This window comes from Panthera uncia, assembly GCF_023721935.1.
Source record: "Panthera uncia isolate 11264 chromosome B2 unlocalized genomic scaffold, Puncia_PCG_1.0 HiC_scaffold_24, whole genome shotgun sequence".
Classification (NCBI taxonomy): domain Eukaryota; kingdom Metazoa; phylum Chordata; class Mammalia; order Carnivora; family Felidae; genus Panthera; species Panthera uncia.
Window position 1 is genome coordinate 67,772,105 of NW_026057580.1, and position 23,015 is coordinate 67,795,119.

The window sequence follows — 23,015 nt, forward strand, 5'->3', positions numbered from 1 at the left end:
TGGTTGCAAAGAACATTTAGATGATTGTTGGGGCAATGGAAGAGAGCAAGAACTGGAAAGCCTTTAGGGAGTGGAGGAAAGGGTTCAAGTCAGTGAAGAGGCTGAGGACATGAGGTCGAAGGTAAGAACAGAAACAGGATAAAACAGTGGAATGGGGATCAACAGAAAAGAGTTTGGAGTAGGTGGTCACCACAATGAAACTGAAAGGAGATCAAGTCCAGTAAGGACTGAAAAGACCTCTGAGCCCTTCGGTCTTTGGGCAGAAATATCAAGTTTTGTATAACATCTGCACTTGGATCACCTAGAACTGATCACATGCCATGCGGTCCCATCAGAATGGGCATCTCTTCACTAAAACATGGTACATCAAGACAATGTCATGTTTCTTCTTGCAGATATTCTCCTACTACTCTTGTGTTAGCCATCTCTGAGGTGGATGATAACCAGGTTGGCAAGTTTAGCTTTTATACGAAGGAAGCCATCCTTAAGGTAAATTATTGTTTTTAAAGAAACTAAAGTTAAACAATTTGCTCATGTATTTCTTTAAAGAAAATAATATTTAATTTATATAAGTTCAGCTCCCCTGTGTAAGAAAAGCTTCTAGCCTTACCTTATTTGATGTGCACATTGGCCTGGTTTAAACCATAGAGACTGCAACACCCCATGCAATAACCACTGCTAGCTATCTTAAAGAAGCACATGTAGTGAACCATCTTTGTACCAAATTTTTAAAATATGTACATGTTATTGGAGATTTTATTTGATCTTCTTGAACTTGGTGCTGTTTTTCCCCCTTCCATTTAGATGGATTTCTTTGCTTCTGTGTGAGTATGTATAGGTTTGTATTTGCATGTGTGTGTTTTAAACATTAATCTAATTTTGGCAGTTTTAAAAGTTTGCCACTGAGCACATGTTTGCTAGTTCATCAGAACCTACTCATCCTTTTCTGACCCGAAACCTGATGGTGTCCAGCTATAGAGCAAATCAGGCCTGCAGGCTGCCTTCATGGGATGAAATGGTGCTTAGAGAGAGGTTCAGTCCCATGTCTGAGGAACAAGGATCTCAGCACATCCGTCAGTTGGATTCATATGTTTACATGTTAAATAAGTGTTGATCTCAAACCCTCAACTTCACCTCTTGCTTTATGACAGAAATTCCTAATATTTCACATTTTCTTCCTTTAGCTCTTATTCCATTCAGGAGTGGAAAACATGCAAGTGACCCTTGCATGCCAAGCTGCTCAGAAAAATGCTTTGATGGTGGCTGTCCAACAGGCATCCTTCTATCACACGTCCCGATGGGGCTGTTCTGCTGATGTGAAGGTCAGCTTGTAAGATAGAGAAACCTGAGGCATGCTACTATATGCCAGCTAATGCTAGGATACCCCTTCCATTCCTTCTATCCTTTAGCCTGTACCCTTCTCTCTTCCCTTCTTTTCTTCCTCCCCTTCTCCCCTTCCCTCCTTCTCTTTCTTCCTTCTTCCCCTTCTTGTCTATCTTTTTATCTTCTCTCCTTCCCTCTTTCCCTTCTTTCCTTTTTTTCCTAATGTGAGTCAACACATGACCAAATCTTTACAGGGTCTCTTAATTTCTCGTGATTTGCTAACAGTTTTTCTCTTTGTATGTAACTCTGTAACATTGACTAGTTAGAATCATCCAACAGAAAATATTGTACTTCTACCCCTACCCTTTGTAGAGATATGATTTTATTTGTTTTCTGTTTTATTCTTCCTGCATTTCTTTTTGTAAAAGTCAACAGAGACATTTGTCCCTTCTTTTTCTACAAAAGGTAACAAACAATGCATACCCCCTTTCCCCCCTCCCCAGATTTCGTAGGTTGTTTTTGAGATATAATTCGCATAACATAAAATTTACTCCTTTAAAGTATGTAATTCACAAGATCATGCAACCATCACCACTATCTAATTCCAGAACATTTTCATCATTTTCAAAGGAAATCCTATACCCATTAGCAGTCAGTGCCCATGCCCCCCTGTTACCTCAGCCCCTAACAAACAGTAATCTACTTTCTGGCTTATAGATTTGCCTTTTCTGGACACTTCATATAAATGGAATCATTCAATGTATGGACTTTTATATCTGGATTTTTTCACTTAGCATGTTTTCAAGTTTCATCCATGTTGTAGCGTGTATCAATACTTCATTCCTTTTTACTGATGAATACTTCAGTATATGGATATACCACATTTTGTTTATTCATTCTTCAGTTGACAGACACTGGGTTGTTTTTACTTTTTGGCTATTATCAATAATGCTGCTATGAACATCCATGTGCAGGTTTTTGCAAGGACATACGTTTGGAGTTTTACTAGCACTTGTTATTGTCTCTTTTTTATTTTTGCCATCCTATTAGGAGTGACATGGTATCTTGTTGTGGTTTTGATGTGCATTTCTCTAATTAGTAATGACACTGAACATCTTTTCATGTGCATATTGGCACATAAGAGAAATTTCTACTCAAATTCCCTGCCCTTTATGTCAAATGGAATTTGTCTTTTTATTATTGAGTTGTGAGAGTTATTTATATATTCTGAATACAAGTCCCTCGTCAGGTATATGATTTGCAAATATTTTCTCCCATTCTGAGGGTCATCTCACTTTCTTGATGGTATCCTTTGAAACAGAAGCTGTTCATTTCGATGAATCCAATTCACCTATTCTTTCTTTTGCCACTCATTCTTTTGGTATCAGATTTAGGAAACCACTGCTTAATCCAAAGTCACAAAGATCTACTCCTCTGTTTTCTTTTTTTTTTTTAATTTTTTTTAACGTTTATTTATTTTTGAGACAGAGAGAGACAGAGCATGAATGGGGGAGGGTCAGAGAGAAGGAGACACAGAATCTGAAACATACTCCTCTGTTTTCTTGAGTGTTTTGTAGTTTTAGCTCTTGCATTTAGCTCTTGCATGTAACCATTTATGGTTGATTTTTGTATGCCGTATGACGAAAGGGTCTAACTTCATTCTTTTGCATGTGGTGTGCTGTCCCAGCACCATTTGTTGAAAAAACTGATCTTTCCCCCATTGAATTGTCTTGACACCTTTGTCAAAAATGAATTGGCTTGAAACATAACAGTGTATTTCTGGACCCTGAATTCTATTCCATTATACTATATGTCTATTTTTATGTTAGTGCCACTGTTGTTTTGGTTACTGTAGAGTTGTGTTAATTTTTGAAATTGAGAAGTATGAGTTCTCTAACTTTGTTCTTTTTCAAGATCACTTTGGCTATTTTTTTTTTTAATTTTTTTTTCAACGTTTTTTATTTATTTTTGGGACAGAGAGAGACAGAGCATGAACGGGGGAGGGGCAGAGAGAGAGGGAGACACAGAATCGGAAACAGGCTCCAGGCTCCGAGCCATCAGCCCAGAGCCTGACGCGGGGCTCGAACTCACAGACCGCGAGATCGTGACCTGGCTGAAGTCGGACGCTTAACCGACTGCGCCACCCAGGCGCCCCTCACTTTGGCTATTTTGAGTCCCTTGAATTTTCATATGGATTTTAGGATCAGCTTGTCAGTTTCTGTATACACACACACACACACACACACACAGCACCATTTGAGATTTTGACAGGGAGTGCATTGAATCTGTAGATCAGTTTGGTTGGATACTATTGCCATCTTAACAATATTAAGTCTTCTGATCCATGAACATGGATGTCTTTCTATTTGTTTAGGGTTTTTTTGTTAATTTTTTTCAACAGTATTTTGTTGTTTTTAGTGTATAAGTTCTGTACTTCTTTTGTTAAATTAATTTCAAAATATCTCTCATTCTTTTTATTATATTGCTGGACTTGTTTTCTTAATTTCATTTTCAGAGTATTTATTGCTAATGTATAGAAATACAATTGAGTTTTGAATATTGACCTTGTATCCTGCAAGCTTACTAAACTAGTTTATTAGTTTTAATAGTTCACTTGTGTTTATGTATTACTTAGGATTTTTTATACACAAGATTATGTCATTTGCAAATAGAAATAATTTTACCTTTTCCTTTCTAATCTGGATGTCTTTTATTTCATTTGCTTGACTAATTGCCCTAGGTAGAACTTCCAGTACAAGGCTGAATAGAAATGGCAAGAGTGGGTATTATTATCTTATTCCTGATCTTAGGGAGAAAGCTTTCAATCTCCTACCATTAATTATGATGTTAGTTATGGTTTTTCCATAGATGCCTTTTATAAGGTTGGGGCATTTCCCTCTATTCCTAATTTGTTGAATGATTTTATCATTAAGGTGTTTGGGATTTTATTTACATATATACTCTTTTGGATTTTGTTTTTTCACTTAACAATATATCCTGGGAATCACTCCAAATCAGTTCATAGGGATTTTTACCCAATTTTTTTTAAACAATAGTATAGTTCTCATGTGTATGTATATTCACCAGTAAAGTTAAATATAGTTTCAGGAAATCAACTTTCCAAATGTCCTTAAGCATTCTTTAAGTCTTATAGATTCTATATAGCTGCCCTAAATATACCATATTTATCCATTATCACATTTGTCAACTTCTATCTATTTCTACTCTTCATGTTAATAGGAGAGTACAAATTTATGAGTATGGCAAGAATACTCATTCCTTGCTTCTACTGCTAGATAATAATCCTCCATAAAATTAAATACTGAAGTAGGAAATAAGGATAGAGTGAGTTATATTGATTTTTAAAAATTCAACCCCCAAAATCTTAATTCAGTACATCCTGTAAGTTAGGTTCATCAGATAATACTGAGGAACAATTCATGCTTTTAAGGAACTTCTAGACCAGTGTATATAAGGCTGACAGACTCACAAGGGGTTTAAGCTCAAGGTATAAAAGAGGTTCAACAAGCTATAGAAGAAATTTAAAGAAAAGAGAGGTCACATCTGGGGAACCAGGAAGGGCAGCCTAGAGAGGGGACATTTGGGAAAACCCAAAGGATGAGCTTTTTGACAGGCAGAGAGAACAGCTTCAGATAACACAGGCATGGAAACGAGAGGGCAGATGGGTACTAGATAAAAATGAGGAGCCCAGCTTGACCATCACTGGTGGTTTTCATACATAGTTGACATAGGAATTCTCTATTCAATTACTTTAATCTTATAAAGAATACCATTATATAAAACAAATATAAGTGGAGTTATTCTTGTTGAAATGGAGATTGAGAGGATTATGAGTCACTCCTTAAGATCTATTCAAGAAGCAAATGTTGAAAGTCACTGGATAGGGCACGGGGCATGGGTGTAAAGACATTAGGGATATCTATATCAATATCAGTATCATTATAGGTATATAGATATATTTATATATGAATATATAGTAATATATGAATATATAGAGAAATATGTGTGTGTGTGTATGTGTGTGTCTGCTTATATGCTTTCCTATAAGTGTGGGACAGAAAGACAGCTGATGGTATAATAAGAAGGAATAATGATGGAGACAATGAAAAGGAACAAGAGGAAATGAGGGAAGGGAGGAGGGAAGGAAAAAGACAGAGAGACAGGGAGGAAACAAAATTGTGCATTTCTACCAAAGCCAAAAGAGGGGAATGTTTCAAGAAGAAATGAGTCACCAAATAAGATGTACAGATGGTAAATAAGCACAGAAAAAAAGTGCTCATCACCATTAGTTATTAGAAAAATGCAAATTAAAGCCTCAATGAGAAACTACTACACACCCATGAGAATGGTTAAAATTTAAAAGACAGGCTGTTTTGAATGTTGGCAGGGATGTGAAAGGTATGGAATTCACATACACTGCTGAGGGAAATGTAAAATGGTCAATCACTTTTAAAGACAGTTTGACAGTTTCTTAAAAAGTTAAACATACACTTACCATATGATCCAGCCATTCTACTCCTAGGTATTTACTCAAGAGAAATGGAAACCCATGTTCATACAAAAACATACACATGTTTATTTAAAATAGCCAAGAACTGGAAATAACCCAAATGTCCCTCATCAGGTGAATAGATGAACAAATTGTGGTACATCCATACAATGGAATACTACTCAGCAATACACACAAATGAATTATTGAGATACGCAACAATATGGGTGAAGCCATACAAAAAAAGAGTACATACTGCATGACTCCATTTACATAAAATTTAGGAAATGCATTCTAATCTATAGTTGCAGAAAGCAGAGAGCAGTGGTTGCTTGAGGAAGAGGGCTGGATGGGAGGGATGGTCATTATTTTGATTGCAGAGTTGGTTTCATAGTTGTATACATAGGCTAAAACTTTCTAATTGTACACTTCAAATATGTGCTGTTTATTAAATGTCGGTTATATGTCAATGAAACTATTGTTTTTAAAAGAAGAGGGGAAAAAATAACAAGTTGAAAGTTGATAGAGTTAAATGTAGAGGGAAGAGCCAGAAGAGCAGGGATGAAGATGAGGTCATTTGACATCCTCAAAAGCTCATTGCCAACTGAGAGAGAAGTTCTAATGGGGCTGAAAGCAAGACTTGCTTGAAAGCAAGACTGTCCAGAGTTAAGGACTGAGAGGGTGATAGACTTATAGAAGCAGTGTGTGTTTACATTTACTGCTCCTGCATCAGTCCACCTATGTTGCCACAACAAAATACCACAGAAAAGTTTTTCTTCCACACCCTCCCTTCCCCTGCCTTTTATCATTACATTGTGCATGACAGCATATATAACCCACCTCCATTTGCTTATGCTGAACCACAATGAGTACCCTGCCTCAGTTTTTCAGACCTTGCAGCCATGAAATCCATCAGCAGTATTTCTTAACAGGCCACTCTACACAGAGCACTCCAACTAGCTAACTTGTAGAATGAAGAACTTTTTTCAGGGCAATTTAGACAACTGCACTTTATTCTGGAAAATAGTTACACTTACTCCCTCACCCTTAGATTGTACAAAATCTCTCTTCCCTTCCTTCTCTTACTCTCTCTTCTTCTCCCCTCAGTTTCCCTTCTCTTCTCTCCCTTCTACTCCAACCCGTCCCCACCCCACATACTCAAGCATTTACATGTGTTTGGGGTCAGTTGCGGCTGTGAGATAATTTCACAGCCAGTACTACAGAGCTTACAAATCCAACAAACTTAATAATTCCATTCTCTTCGGTTTAAAACATTTTAGGAAACAAGTTCAGATCTGAGAAATCATGGTGGAATGGGTCCAGCCAGAAAAAGAAATTCCGGAATTGTGAATGGCATAGAAAACTTGCGGTTAGCCCCAACTCCTAAAGTTCCAGACACCTTCACTCATCCTTCGGAAAGATTCCAGGCTACCAAAAGGTACTTCACTAGGGATTTGTTTAAAATAACAAAAGTGTTCTCTTTTAAATCAATTAATAACATAGTATTATGGTGTTGAAGGACGCCTAAGTTCCCAAAGTGACTAGCACGTGTTTAATTTTTAAGACCTTGTGATGAAGACCTTGTATGAACACTAAGTAGGCTCAACTTCTTCCAATATACAGTTTATGAAAGACAGTTATCAATGGTTCCTTACTTCAACCCCTTTTCTCCTCTTTTCTCCTTTTTCCTCCTTTCTCTTTGTCTTCCCTCTCTCTATATTTTTCAAATATAGACAGAACACAAGGATCTCAGCCTCTCCAAACTTTCCGTGTTTATCTTAAACTGAAAAACACAGAACTAACCTTACTATTCAAGGGTTTTACTATTGCTTAGAATGATATGGTGCTGCATTATCAGAAAGGCACAGCCTCTACAGAGAGATGGCTGTAAATCAGGGAAGTCCTATTATGTCTTGACCTCTTTTCACTAAGACAGAGAGAGATATTTGTATTTTATAATAAATATTCTGACTATTTCCAATGATAGTTTAATTCTGGAAGATTTTAAATGGAAAAAATAATAAGCAAAACTGCTCTATTACCCAAGATGCCATTAATTTGACACGTGGCCAGAGTTCGAATAGAGTTCACAGTCCTAACATGTGGATGGAACATTTAAGACCAATATGTCTAGCCAAGAGGACCCTTGAGAGTCCTCTTCAGTCTAGGGACCCCTGCAGTAGAGGCCAGGAGGGCACAAAGGGACCTGGGTAGTACAAACACCGAGCCAGGCAATGAAGTTTGGAACAGAGGAGGGATTGCTGACACATGCTTCAGGCACATGGGAGCCCCAAGGAGGGTGGGGACACATCAGCATCCCCAGTGGCTATAACTGTAAACATTTGAAGAAGATGAACAGCATGGAGACAGAGCTACCAGCTCTTCTGTTGCAAGGCCCAGTATCATCCCCAGGTATACCAGTCCTCCAGCAAGCTGTTGAGTTGTCTTTTTATAATATGTCCACTTACTTGCTGCCTTGGGCTCAGATGTCTCTGTTCACTTGTCAGGGCACCAGAGGCTTTTGTGTCTATTCAACTAGAAAAGGTGGGGCTGCGGGACATGATGCTGAACGCCTTCCTCCTCAGGAAACAAACGATGGCTGACAGAATGAAGAACCATGTGAGTTTAGTGAGAAGGACACATTAAATGAGTATAAAGCTCTCATTGTGTTTTACATTTGAGCAAATAAAAATTCTTAACTTGTAATCTGTTGCTTTCAGCCTATTTAGATAGGACTATTGAAAATATAAAGAACTATAAAAAGGGAATTCAATAAGAAATAGAGAGGAAGTAATTCAAGGTAATTGCAGTCTACTTTTAAAAATACGTACACTTTTCCAAGACCACATTTTATTTTGTCACTTTCTAAACACAACTAGTTTCAACACCTGCTCTGGAACATTAGCCCATTCCTGAATAACCCACAGGTGTTCAGGGGTTTAGACAGGTGAGCAAGGGCTCTTACTATCGAATTTATGTGTTATCTGGTTTTCCAGATGTTAATGCATGTTTTTATTTAAGGGTTTTATGCTAGCATAATCTATTGGAAAATATTATAAAATTTAAGCCTTTAATCAGTTAAAAGTATTGCTTAATTTTGTGAATATCATTTCATTGCTCATTAATTTTTTTTGAGGAGGAAGTCATTAGACTAATATATAGTTATTTGGGAGAGAAATCACAAGTCTACAACTCTAAGCTTTTTCCCTATCTGTGACTGAAAAGGAAAGGCTTAAATTTCCCTAATCCAGTTCTACAAATGGGATGTAAGGGAGGCCAGACTTCTAGATTACTGCTGAGTAATAATGGAGGCAAAGGACTCCTTTTAATAAGTAATTGAGATATTCAATTGTCTTTTTTACTACAATATTCAAAAAATATTGACCAAGTGAAAAATGTTATATCTCATTAACTGCTCTTCAGGATTATCCAATGCCTGTCAGATTAGAAGACACAAGACTCCTAGATCAGGGACAAAGAACTTTATGACTCACAGCAGAGCAGGTGACATGAGCTTCATGTTTCTATCAGTTCCCTCTGCCTCCCAAGTCCCAAGGGGGCAACATGGAGGAGCCTAGATTCATGCACTGGGTTTTTGTCACAACCAATGGGTTCATGACACTGAGCTTGAGTTGTCATAACTCATTGGGTTCATGATACTGAACTTGAGGAATCCACCTCTTTTTAAATGGCAAGCTTACTATTTTTCCTGGAGGGAGACATTCCCTTATCCCTTGAGGTTGCTCTTTACAAACAGAACCCTGAGAAATGGCCCAGGTAAAGACTAGTCAGGGTCTTGCATTCTTGGCATACTCAGCAAGGTCTACAAGAAGGAGAGAGAACCACAGAGGCTCACAGCAAGTTGGCCTTCAGAAAGAATATCTCAACCGCATGGGCTTTTCCTGCCTTAAGTTTGCTATAAGTATGTATACATGTACTAGAATGGAGAGTTTTTACAGCCAACCTTCTAATAGAAGAACTGTCATTCTCTTTTATCGCAGGATGAAATTGGTAAAGTCAAGAGAGACGTTATAGTTGAATATTGTCAGAAGTAAGTATAGTATATATGAACAACATATGCTGATTTCTCTGACTGTGAAGTCAATAAACTGCAGTGTTACACAGAAATCCAGACAATGAATCAGGTGGCTGGTTTTTTGTTTTTTTTTTAATTTTTTTTTAACGTTTATTTATTTTTGAGGCAGAGAGAGACAGAGCATGAACGGGGGAGGGTCAGAGAGAGGGAGACACAGAATCCGAAACAGGCTCCAGGCTCCGAGCTGTCAGCACAGGGCCCGACGCGGGGCCTGAACTCACCAACCGTGAGATCATGACCCGAGCCGAAGTCGGACGCTTAACCGACTGAGCCACCCAGGCGCCCCTGGTTTTTAAATAAACACACAATTCTCTTGGGTAAAACCAAACCAAACTATCCTCTGACACACAGAAGAGCATCAGAAGTGAATGCTAGGAGGTGCTTTGAAGAGGTCCATGCCTCTGCCTTCAGGCAATAGCAACCTGACCCAGATAGAACTTTCTTCTGGATGAGGTCCTCTATTCTCTTTGAAAGGTCTTTCAAGGAAGTAGATCTTTCTAGGAATGACACAAAGACTTTGGTTCACCTTCTGGATACCATCTTTTCTGACTTTTCAGACTGAACTGCCGTATGTCTCACTATGCTCTTCGGGGTCAGATCATGGCATACTGCAATAGCCTGAGAGCCCTGCTGGAAGATTTCCCTGCTATCAGGGACACCTTTTTCATTGTGGGGCAACCACGAGAAAAGAAAGGGTTGAGAGACTCCAAGGAGGGCCTCAAGGCTGACCCCAGGTGTGTAAATTCCTTTAGAGCTTTTTACTCCCAGCAGCACCCCACCCCCCCCGCCCCCACGCACCCTATGCCTCCCAGGGAAGAAGGAAGAGACATGTTACATTTGGTATGGGAATTGCTTTCTTTACTGCATTTGACCTTGGTCTTTTGGTTCAGAGGGCAGAAGAAAGAGCTAACACTCCAAGAATAACAGTATCTTTGTATTTGAACCCAGAAGAAGTTCTCTGTTTATGGGCTATTTCGCTGCTTTTTCAATCTATGTAGTTTTGTTTTCCCCTGGAGATCCCAGAGATTTTCATGTCACACCCTTTTACATAAGCCAGCATCTAAAATGAGCAAACAAATAAGTAAACTTGATCTTGAGCTGTCCTGGCTTCAAATATTTTACCCAATGGAGCAGAAGGAATAAGAAACACCCCCCCCCCCCCCCCCCACCCCCCACACACAACATTGATACCCCAGTGCCTTGGATAAATCTGTCCTTCTGTATTTCTCTTACAGAGAAAAAAACAATGCATGTAGAATGATATTAAATGATAAGAGCAGAGCTGCTCCCATACTTCCTTTTCATGCCTTATCCAGTTTCTCAATTATTCTTAACTCACCTTGCCTAGAGTTCACTCAAGTAGATGGAGGAGTTAGCATACCTGTGCAGTCAGCGACCACATTTCCTTTAAAAAAAAAAAAAAGGTGGGGGGTATTACACGGTTATGCAGCCTCCAAGGGGGAGCAAAACATCCTGTAGGGTAAGCTTGTTTCCTCCTTACTCTTTCCCATAAGGTACAGAGCTTAGTGCCAAGTAATAGTGATATTCAACAAATATGATCATAGAACAGACAGATGAAAGGGAATTGAAAGAACATTTGTATCAGACCACTCCTTCGCTCACTTATTTCTTCATGCATTATTTAACTACTACTTATTTAGTGCTTACTTAGTACCAGACATTTCACCATGTGCCAGGGTTACGAAGGTGAGTAAGTCATGGACTCTGGCAGTAAATTCAGTCTAGTGGGGGAAAGCTCTGTGAACAAAAAAGTAACTTCAAAGATTTTAAAGATAACCTGCTAGAGTTATGCGAAATGTTCTGTGAGGACGCACAAGAGGGAGTGTTTAACTGTAGCCCAGGGCCTCAGGGAGAAATTCAAAGAGGAGGTGACAGGTAAGTTGGAACTCACCAAAAAAGGGGGAGGAATGGTAGAACAGGCTAGAGAGTACTGGAGAAGGAACAAACTTGAGTTTGTAAGCCTTTGACTGACTGACAGCTGGCTACCAAAATAGCGACCAGGCCTACCTTATACTTATAAGGCACCCAGTTTGTGGATACCAGTGTTTGTCTCATGAGCTCAGGCAGTGCATTCACCTGGGTAGACTTGAGGATTTACCTAATGGAAGAATGCATTTAAGGGAGGGGTAGGGCAAATATACCTCAGCAGACTGACTATTTTGCTGAAGGGTTTGACTGGGCACCTGTTTCCCAATGAGGCTGAAGTGTGTCTTTCTCTCATATGGAAGATCACAGGATAATCCCCTAAGATTTCTTAGTTTCATTATTTCATCTACCCACTAGCCAAGGAAGCCATTTGTAAGCCTAATCTATGTTTGGGATCAAATTTTTAAAATAGTTTCCAGAACTCTAACCACAAGTTCACTACATTTGTGTTTAGGAAGTCTGTTTTTGTTTCTGATCTGTTTTATTTGAAGCAACCAAATGAGGTCAGGAAGTAGAAAAGAAAAAAAAAAATCTCTCCTAACTTGCAGGTCTTGCTCTATTCCTTTATTGTTTATTTTAGATGACTGTGTGTTTCCTAAAGATTAGGGGAAACAGACATTTAGGGGGGAATGAGCCTAGCCAGTTAGTGTGTGGTAATTTCATGGCAGGGTTTGGTCAATAAAAGTGTGAGCAAAGTGAGCACACACCCAGAGTCCAAGTCATAGTCAGGCAGTGGATGAGCAGTGACTGATAAAGATTCAGTATTTTTCCACTATACCTGTGTCCTGCTCCCTAAACTATCTAGACTTTAACATGCCCCTTTTACTGCACCTCAGAAAATGGAGCAATAGAGAAAGGAACTTCTGTCTTTTGTGGAAGTTTTGTAAACTTGAAGTAGTATAGAAGATTATTTCTAACTCCAAAGTCTGTGGTTCCATGTACTGAGTATTCATAAAAATGGACATCAGCCACAAGGAGGTAGAGAGAACCATGGCCTGGGAGTTAGAATATTTAGGCTTTACCCAGCTTAGTCATAAGGTGCCCTGAGGTCTCAGGCAAATTGCTTCTCTTCAATCTCTGAACCTCAAACTCTTCATCTGATGAGTGAGGAAATGGAAGCAGCTCTCTGAAGTTAAACATGCTAAGATCTTTAGTGTTAGGGTATCTAGAGGTTGATTCCAAGGAATGGAACTGCTATGGAAAGACTTCCCAGAAAGGGACCGTTGAAGAAAGTTCATGAAATGATAGATGGGGATCACCCCAGGGCAAGTTTAACTAGAGGTGTCCCCAGGACAGGGTTGGGTAATGAGGGTCATGGAAAACAGAGGTCCTCACTCACTGCATTCCTAAAATATGGAGTTGGATTAGGTGGAAGATAAAGAATAAGTTTTCTTTTAAATATCAGTTCTAACAATTAATGCCCTGCTGAGGATTCTGAGATGTTCCAAGCTTATGAAAGTGTTGTAATTGATTGGCGATGTCTGCCATGGCCAAAGACAAGGGAAAGGTGGCTTCCCTGCTTGTGTTTGCCATCCCTTAACCAGAAGAACCCCATGCATTTGGTAGGTTTAAAATTCTAAGATGCTACTTAATCCTTTAAAGGCTGTAATGTACTGTGTTTAGTTTTAACAAAGACTACCATATCCTCAAACCAAAGTCTCTCTAGAAGAGGAGCCAGAGGGAGTTCTCCTCCCAAGAAAGATGTCCGTTGAGAGCTCCTTGCTCTTCATGGCTCCAAAAGAGACTAGAATCTGGATACTGGGATGATGCTTGGCCACTCTCCAAGAGCAGTTGGCTGATGGAGGAGTGAAGAAGGGAGAGAGAGAATACTAACATTAATCGAACCCTTACTGTGTGACAGGTAGAGCCACCATGATCCCATATGGTGCTTTATGGACATTAGAAGAAGGCACTCCTTCTTCTGGGCAGGGTGTAGAGCTTGGCAAGCAAAAGATAGGCTGGATATTGGCCACTGCTAGCTGCCTCAGGACACAACCTGAACAGCAGTACATGGCAACCTTGGTGCCAAGTGCTGTACAGCAATGGATAGACATGGTTCTTGCCCTTCAGACAAGGGGAAATAGGTAATTACAGTACACTGTAATAAAGAATAAGATATGATAAGAGTATAATGAAAGTATCCACCAGGAAATGTTCAGTGTTATCTAAAGGATTGGGGAGGTGGAGATGGGGAGCAAGGCAGGCTGCAGGGAAAAGGGGATACTAAACCTGGGTCTTAAAGGGTGGTTGGTGTTTCAAGTGGACAAGGAAAAGAACTTCAGTTCAAGCTGGGAGAAAGTACAGAGAGGTGGACTCTTGAGTGGCTCCCACCCAGGGTATGGGAGGATGAGCAATGGGAAGTAAAATGTACAGAACAATGGGCAATATCCAGAAGTCTGGTGTTTGTCTTTCAACAACAGGAAAAAGGGGAGCAAGCTACTGACACTGTACAGACAGGAGATGTTTAGGAGGTGAAATCAGTTGGCCAGGTGCTGGATTTATGGGAGGCTAAAGGAAAAGGAGGAATCTAGGGTGTCACCCAGAGTCTCTGACTTGGGTAAAAAAAAAAAAAAAAAAAAAGACAGCAGTACAATTATTATTTAATTGGTACAGAGTTGCCATTTTGGAGGATAGAAAAAAGTTCTGAAGATGATGGTGATGACAGTCACACAACAACGTGAATGTACTTAATGCCACTGAACTGTACCCTTAAAAATGGTTACAATGACCAATTTTATGTTATGTATATTTTGCCACAATTTCTTTAAATGGGGAAAAAATGGCAGTGCCATTAAGAAGAAGAAATGTGGGGGGGGCGCCTGGGTGGCTCAGTTGGTTAAGCGGCCGACTTCGGCTCAGGTCATGATCTTGCGGTCCGTGAGTTCGAGCCCTGCGTCGGGTTCTGTGCTGACAGCTCAGAGCCTGGAGCCTGTTTCGGATTCTGTGTCTCCCTCTCTCTGACCCTCCCCCATTCATGCTCTGTCTCTCTCTGTCTCAAAAATAAATAAACGTTAAAAAAAAAATTAAAAAAAAAAAAAGAAGAAGAAATGTGGAGAGAGAGATAATGAATCACAGCTCAGAAGCCTCAGCTGTGAATTCGTCCAATAATCTCCCACTAGGTCTCAGATACTTCCTATTCTGGATGTTCACTGCACTTTCTTATACAGTTGACCCTTGAACAACACAAGTTTGAATGCAAGGGTCCAGTTATACATGGATTTTTAAAAATTTTTTTTAACGTTTATTTATTTTTGAGACAGAGAGAGACAGAGCATGAACAGGGGGGGGTCAGAGAGAGGGAGACACAGAATCTGAAACAGGCTCCAGGCTCTGAGCTGTCAGCACAGAGCCCGACGCGGGGCTCGAACTCACGGACTGCGAAATCATGACCTGAGCCGAAGTTGGCCGTTCAACCAACTGAGCCACCCAGGCACCCCTATACATGGATTTTTAATAAATATATTAGAGCGCTATAAATGTATTTCCTCTTCTTTATGATTTCCTTAACATTTTTTCTTTCGCTTCCTTTGTTATAAAAATATAGTATATAATACATATGACATACACAATATGTGTTCATTGACTGTTGATGTATCAGTGAGGTTTCTGATCAATAATAGGCTATTAGTAGTTAAGTTTTGGAGCAAAGCTGTGCACAGATTTTCACCTTTGAGGTGGGTCAGAACCCCTAACCCCTGTGTTGTTTAAGGGTCAACTGTACTTCCATTACACCATGCTTCTATCATAAATCATGCTTGCATATCTAGCTGCCTCAGAAATGTAAGAACCTTGAGGGCAGTGGCTGCCTTCATTTCATATCCCAGGTGTGTACCTCCACCTTTGACGGGAGGATGGGGGGTGGGGAGGGGCCCACAGGAAGTAGGGGGGGTTCCAGCAAGTAGCCTTTAATTCAATTATGTAATAACAGACCTTGTCATCATCTGCTGGCAGGAGTTTGGTATGAGGCTGAAAGAAGACTTGGAATTATTAGAAAAGGAAATGGGCATAAAAGCTGATCAAAAGAAAGAATAAGGGTTGTCCTGGGGTGACACTGTTCAGGCTGGAAACCATTTACTTGTTGTTGTATCAGTGCAATTAGTGGTATGATCTCCTCCAGCTGTGCTCAGCAGAATGCAACTAGAAGCAGAAAGCATAATAGCTGGTGGGATTCAGAGCTGGGCTTTTGCTAGGTAGCTGGGTAGTGAGTACAAAGAAGTAGAGACTGGAAGTTTCCTGTGCTCGACCGCAAGACCCAGTCTGGGCAGGGAAGGGAGTGAATTCAAAATGGAACTGACAGATGGAAGGGCTGAGGGAAGGACCAAAGGGCTGGATGACATCACGGAGCATATGTTGGGGGGATAAAGGAGGTTTATTGAGAGTGAGTGAGTGAAAAAACAGGGATAAAATGTTGATATGGGAACTTAGGATGTTGAGTTTAAGTCTTTGGAGGTGATGTGGTCCCAAGTAATGACAAGGTCTGGAATGTGGCCCCCAAGTGAGTGGCTAAAGGAGAATTAAGTTTAAGGGGGATGATATTGAGCAGGTCAAGGAACTGGCAGGCTGGGGAATTGATGGGTCATCTACCAGTAAGGGGAGGAATCCTCCTTGTAGGGCTGAAAACCAGGCTAAACTCCTGAACTTTGGAACCAAAACTTCCTGCTACTCTCTCTGCCCTTCCTCAGCTGCAGGCAGGGGTGGAAATGGAAGGACATAGTGGATGAGAAATTCAGGATAACACTTGGAAGAGGGCCCTGCAGCTCCTGGGATCTATATGCTCCTCAGAGGCTAAGGACTGGTTCAGCCATGCTGCTGCTGCCAGCCCCTTGACCTGCAACCTCTGTGTGCTCAGCCACAGGCCTGGTGACTTTTTATTGTTGATATTCGATGTTTCTTTGGGGCACCTTTGGACATTGTGAACTGAACAATGGAGATAAGACTGGATTATACACTGGCTTTGATCTGCTGCAGGACAGGATAGTCTGACTTTGTGGTTGCTGAAATAAGGGAAATTCTCCAAACTAACACCATCCTTTGTTCCCAAGCTTCAAATTACCTGATTAAAACCCTGAGACTTGAAAGGTAGGTTTAAAGCCAATGATTCACCTCACGTAGAGTTGTAATGATTTTAAAAGTCTCATACTCAGAATGTTTGATATTGAAAACATTCAGCCCTCAGGTAAAATGAATTACATTTTACTTCAGTAAGTGGAAGGGGTCATCTGAATCTCTCCCAGTGACCCAGAAACGGTAACAAGAGCCAAAAACCACCCCTATGGTTTCCAAAATGTCCCATAGAAGGTGAGACCCTCCCACTGAGAGTCCTTGCTATCGACAATGGAAGTGGGAATGAAAACCGGGTACAAGTATGAGGGGATCATGAAATCAGTAGGACCTGAGGAGTAAAGGAGGAGGGAGGGTCTAAAAATGACTCCTTGATTTCTGGTTTTTGGGACTGGGGGTTGTGGTTCTTTTAACATGGGAGGAGACACAGGACTGGGGTGGAAGAGGGTAAGGAGTTCAGTTCTTGCTTTTTTTTTTTTTGCTTGAGATGACCTGAAGCACTGCCAGCCAAAAGGAAGCAAGTTGGAAGCCTGGAGCTGTGGAGGGGACCAGGTGTGCAAATGAGAAGTCAGATGTCACTGGCAAATAGATGGTGGTTTTGGCCAGAGAGTGAACACAGCTGTCCAGGACTAGGGGGAGAGTAGAAGGCTGAGGTGGACCCCAGGGGCCCTGGGCAGGGAACGATGTGAGGGTGGGGGCTCCACACCCACTGCACACCTCCTTCCACTGTCTGTCTGTCTGTGAGGACTGCCTTGTCTAGCGTAACCAAGACAGGCCTGAGGTGGCACTAGTCTCTGGCCTTTCCCTGTCACCCTCAATTCTACGACATCCTCTCATTAGCATGGACAGGTTCCTACTTCTTGACAAATAACCCTGGGGGTTCCTATGTGTCCCTCTACCAGGCCATAAGCATCCCTTGCTCCCCACCCAGCCTGGGCCACTTTGCTAGACAAACTTTATGTTATAATATAAATTATGATAACAAACTTTGTATAGCACCTCACAATTTATAAAATACTTTTCACATGCTTGGCACTCTTTTTTATCTTTAGTTTGTTTTTTGGTACTTAAAAAAAGTATTCCTTACACCAATCCTGTGAGTTAGGAATCATTATCCCCATTTTATGTATGAAAAGACTCAGATGGTAATTCATCTAAGGCCACACAGCTGTGGGTGATGGAAGTTGGTCTCAAAATGGGGTCCTCTGATGCTAGAACCCACACCTGTTAACTGCCCATAGCACCATTTTCACACCAGATGAACACAGACATAAAGGCATCGAATCCATTCAAATGGGAAATCGCTCCCTCACCCCACCCTCTGTTACAGTGGGCCACTTAAGTCCTGAGATGATATAGAAACCAAGTCAAGATGCCAGCTTCCTCCAGTGGGTATAATACAAAGATCACGAGCTTCCATTGGTATGAAGGTTGAAAACAGGCAAAACCCAACAAGATAATCTTTTAATGGTTTATCCACCTGTGGTAAAACTACAAGGAAAAGCTAGCATTGGTTAATGTAAAATTCAGGATGGTGATTTCTCAGAGGGCCATCAAAGGAGCTGGTGACATTCTATTCCTCAGGCCAGGTAGTAGGTAGCTGGGCTTGTGTAAATTCTTAAACCAGACATACGTGAATTATGTGTTTGTACATAAACCTGCAACAAAGAGACAGCTATACTGCTGCCTACAAATAATAAGGTATTCGGAGGAAGAGGAGAGCACAGAGGGAAAAGAAGGAAAAGAAGGCAAGAGTCTGGAGAACCTGGCAAAAAACATGGCAGGCTAGGGAGGAAAATAGAGGCTGGTCTCTAGAGCCTGGATTCTAGACCCGGACAGATCTGCATTTAAATCTCAAACTTCATCTCTTAGGAGCTGGACAGGCAAGATCTCAGAGTGCCTCCGTTTCCTCATCTGTAAAAGAACAAAAGAGGTACATTCCAAGGTTGTCATAAGAATTAAGTGAGAAAACATGTAGCGCCTAGAATGGTGTTAGCCACCTAATTCACGTTCTCCCTTTGCTTTCTTACCTCACCTCTCCCTCGCTCCGTGCCCACTCCTTCCGCCAGCACAGCTGAGTCTAAAAGCAGCCCCACTGCTCTTCTCCACAGTTATTTATAGCCAGGGCCACCTGTGAGCGGCCTGGAACGGAGGCCTGCTGGCCCAGGCTCCGACGCCCGGCTCATGTGTCACCACAATCCAGACTCTGGCGCTGCGGCTGAAGGGCAGTGATATAAATAGTTCACGCTGGGGCCACCTCTTTTTTAGAGAGAAATGCTGTGCCTACCCAAACTTTCTTATAATGCTGCAGGAGTTTTCAGCCCCGGCCACGATGTTTGCTGTCTGCTGACGGGAAAGTCTTCCTCAATATATGGTTCATACCCCATCCTTCTGAAGTGCTGGTTATGTTCAAAACTCTGCCAGAAAAGGTTTGTATTTTTTTTTTTTTTATGTGTACCAGAATGAAAACTGGCTGAGTTTTTTGTTTTGTTGTTGTTGTTTTTTTTGTTTTTTAATGTCTTGTGGTTAATAAGCACATCAATTTCAGAGAACATCTCTTGTTTTTTTTCCAGGGATATCTAATAACTGAAATCTTCACACAGCCCCCCAATATTCTTGCCTGCTTTATTATTATTTCTCTTAGGCCTTATTATTTTCTGAGTTCTGTTTCTCCCTGGTCATTAATGAACACAATTCAAGCTTCCCACATTCCTTATTAATCCTCAATTTCCTCCCAAACCCTTCATGAAAACGCCACTCTGATGTCCTGAAGCTAATGACAGGTCGAGATCACAATCCTGGTAATCAGTCTATTTTTTGAGGGGTTGCTCTGTGTGCCTATCTTACTGGTAACCATTAAAAAAAAAAAGGAGTAGATCTAGAAATGCACAGGGCACTCATGTATTTACTAAGTACAGTGTTGAAAAATGGCAATTTGGAAACATTCTAATTTTTCTATGTAAGTGAACACCTATTTAACAACCTAGGTTTCTTACCCTTTCTTTCCCCATACCCCAGCTTTATTGAGATATAACTACTAAATAAATTGTATATATTTAAAGTGTACAATATGAGGGGCGCCTGGGTGGCTCAGTCGGTTAAGCGGCCGACTTCAGCTCAGGTCACGATCTCGCAGTCCGTGAGTTCGAGCCCCGCATCAGGCTCTGGGCTGATGGCTCAGAGCCTGGAGCCTGTTTCCGATTCTGTGTCTCCCTCTCTCTGCCCCTCCCCCATTCATGCTCTGTCTCTCTCTGTCTCAAAAATAAAAAATAAAAAATAAAACGTTAAAATAAATAAATAAATAAAGTGTACAATATGACATATGTGTACAATGTGAAATGATTACCATAATTAATGAACATACCAATCACCTCACATAGTTACCTTCTTTTGTATGTGGTAAGAATACTTACCTACTCTGCTAACAACTTCCAGATATGCAATACATTATTATTAACTCTAGGTACAATGCTGTACATTAGATCCTCAGAATTTATTCATCTTCTAACTGAAAATTTGTACCCTTTGACCAACACCCATCCATTTCCTACCCCTTGGTAACCACATTTCTATGAGCTCAACTTCTTGTTTTTTTAGATTCCATATATAAGTGACATTGTACCATATGTGTCTTTCCTATCTGGCTTATTTTACTTACCATAATATTCTCCAGGTTCATCCATGTTGTTGCAAATGGCAGGGTTTCTTTTTTTGTTCATGTCTGAATAATATTTCTCTGTGTGTGTGTTTCACATTTTTTTTTATCCATTTATCCATCCACTGGGCACTTCCATTATTTCCATAGCTTGGCTATTATGAGCAATGCCGCAATAGACATGAGAGTGTAGTAATCTCTTTTGAGATACTGATTTTGGATACATACCCAGAAGTGAGAGGATCATATAGTAGTTGTACATGCCAAAGAATGAAACTGGACCCCTCACAAAATCTTTCACCTCTCACAAAAATTAAGTTGAAGTGGATTAGAGACTAAAAATAACATCAGAAACTCTCGGAGGAGGGGCGCCTGGGTGGCGCAGTCGGTTAAGCGTCCGACTTCAGCCAGGTCACGATCTCGCGGTCCGTGAGTTCGAGCCCCGCGTCAGGCTCTGGGCTGATGGCTCGGAGCCTGGAGCCTGTTTCCGATTCTGTGTCTCCCTCTCTCTCTGCCCCTCCCCCGTTCATGCTCTGTCTCTCTCTGTCCCAAAAATAAACAGAAAACATTGAAAAAAAAATAAAAAAAAAAAAAAAAAGAAACTCTCGGAGGAGAATGGGAAAAGCTCCTTGACATTGGTCTTGGTGATGACTTTTTGGATATAACACCAAAAGCATGGGCAACAAAAGCAAAAATAAATAAGCAGAACTACCCCCAAACTAAAAAGCTTCTGCTTAACAAAGGAAATAACAAAAATAAAAGGAAACTTACAGAATGGGAGAAATATTTGCAAACTATGTATCTGATAAGGGGGTAGTACCTAAAATATGTAAGGAACTCCACAACTAAACAACAATAAAATCTGATTTTAAAATGGGCAGAGGCCCTGAATAGATATTTTTCCAAAGAAGACCTACACATGGCCAATAGGCATATGAAAAGGTGCTCAACAGCACTACTCATCAGAGAGATGCAAATCAAAACCACAATGAGAGATCACCTCACACCTGTTAGGAGGGCCATTGTCAAAACACAAGAGACCACCAAGTGTTATCAAGGATGTGAAGAAAAGGGAACACTTGTATACTGTGAATGGGAATGTAAGTTGATACAGCCATGATGGAAAACAGTGTGGAGGTTCCTCAAATAATTAAAAATACAACCACTCTTTCTTTCACTGAAGAATTTTATGTGTTTTTGAGATATACATAAAAATACTACCTTCTTTCAGTTAGATCATATGTTTCTACTTTTTCTTCACTTGAACATTAATATTTAAGATCCAGGGTTTAGGTGGCATGTTTAAAATACATTGAAAAATATCTATGCTTTGCTTATAGGTATTCCCTCAGGGCAATGTTGTCTGAATATGGGTTCCTGCTAGGAATTTATTTGTGATCCTTGTAACCTATCAGTGGTCATACAAACACATTGTGCTGTGTTTATGGTCACTGTGGTTTTAAACAAAGAGAAACATATTGCTTTAAATGCCTCACTCCAGGACTTACCTTGTCCAAAGGCATATACCCTGGTTCATGAATAGTTTTGTTGTTCTGTTTTTTAGATATTAACCTGTAATTATTATCCTATATTATATCGTGAAAATGTTTAACCAATATTCTTATTCAAAGATATTATCCCCATCAATGCTCATATATTTTTATATGTGTCTTAGAAACTTCTTAATATTTCTTTGTGTTGGTTATACCCACAGGCAGCTTTTCAAGCCTTAAAGCTAACTCTACAGCTGATAGCCCCTCTCCATGACATTGTGGCCTACCTTTTCAGTTTTGCTAAACTTGGAAATTGCTCAACATGTTTTAAATTTCCTCTAAGTGCTAACCCTTTGAAAGGTGACTGGGGAGGAACTGAGGGCATTGGTAAGTGATTAAAGGTGATTCAAATCACCTTCAATATTCGCTTGAAATTCTATGAAGCTCTTCCTGCACCCCCACCGCCCCAACTTTACTGCAGTATAATTGGCAAATAAAATTGTAAGCTATTTAAAGTGTACAATGTGGTAACTTGATATGCTCACACATTGTAAAAGATTTCTCCCATCTAGTTAATTAATATGAAGCTCTTAATACTTGGAAAGACAGAACTAAAATATTTTTTCATAAATGACAGTGAGAAGAAGGGCAAAGGGCAAAACATCATAATATAGTGTCTCCAAACTAATTAATTCCACATTTATACGCTAATCCACAAGGTAAAGCAAGTCAAGAGTGGCAAGCCTGGCTTTTTACCCTGTATCGGCCACTTGGTTACTGGAAGCTGAACATTTTATTCTGTGGATCTTTGTCCATCTATAAAATGGGGATGATAATACCTGTTTCATGGAGATGTTCTGTGGATTAAAATCTCTGTAAAATTTCTACAAGAATGTACATCCCCCTACTGCACAATAATTTTATTTCATT

The 23,015-nt window shown here is 40.3% G+C and overlaps 1 protein-coding gene across 1 annotated transcript in view; it reads left to right on the forward strand.

Annotated features, from left to right (window-relative positions):
* Positions 1–22,662, forward strand: part of LOC125939125 (uncharacterized) — a 42,409-nt gene extending 19,747 nt beyond the window's left edge. Inside the window, exons 8-15 of the mRNA XM_049654653.1 lie at positions 396–489; positions 1,185–1,322; positions 7,114–7,271; positions 8,341–8,452; positions 9,835–9,884; positions 10,487–10,663; positions 19,249–19,366; positions 22,307–22,662. Of these exons, the coding sequence (XP_049510610.1) occupies positions 396–489; positions 1,185–1,322; positions 7,114–7,271; positions 8,341–8,452; positions 9,835–9,884; positions 10,487–10,663; positions 19,249–19,366; positions 22,307–22,480 (1,021 nt within the window). The 3' untranslated portion in view covers positions 22,481–22,662. The remainder of the gene's footprint in view (positions 1–395; positions 490–1,184; positions 1,323–7,113; positions 7,272–8,340; positions 8,453–9,834; positions 9,885–10,486; positions 10,664–19,248; positions 19,367–22,306) is intronic.
* Positions 22,663–23,015: the final 353 nt, after the last annotated feature.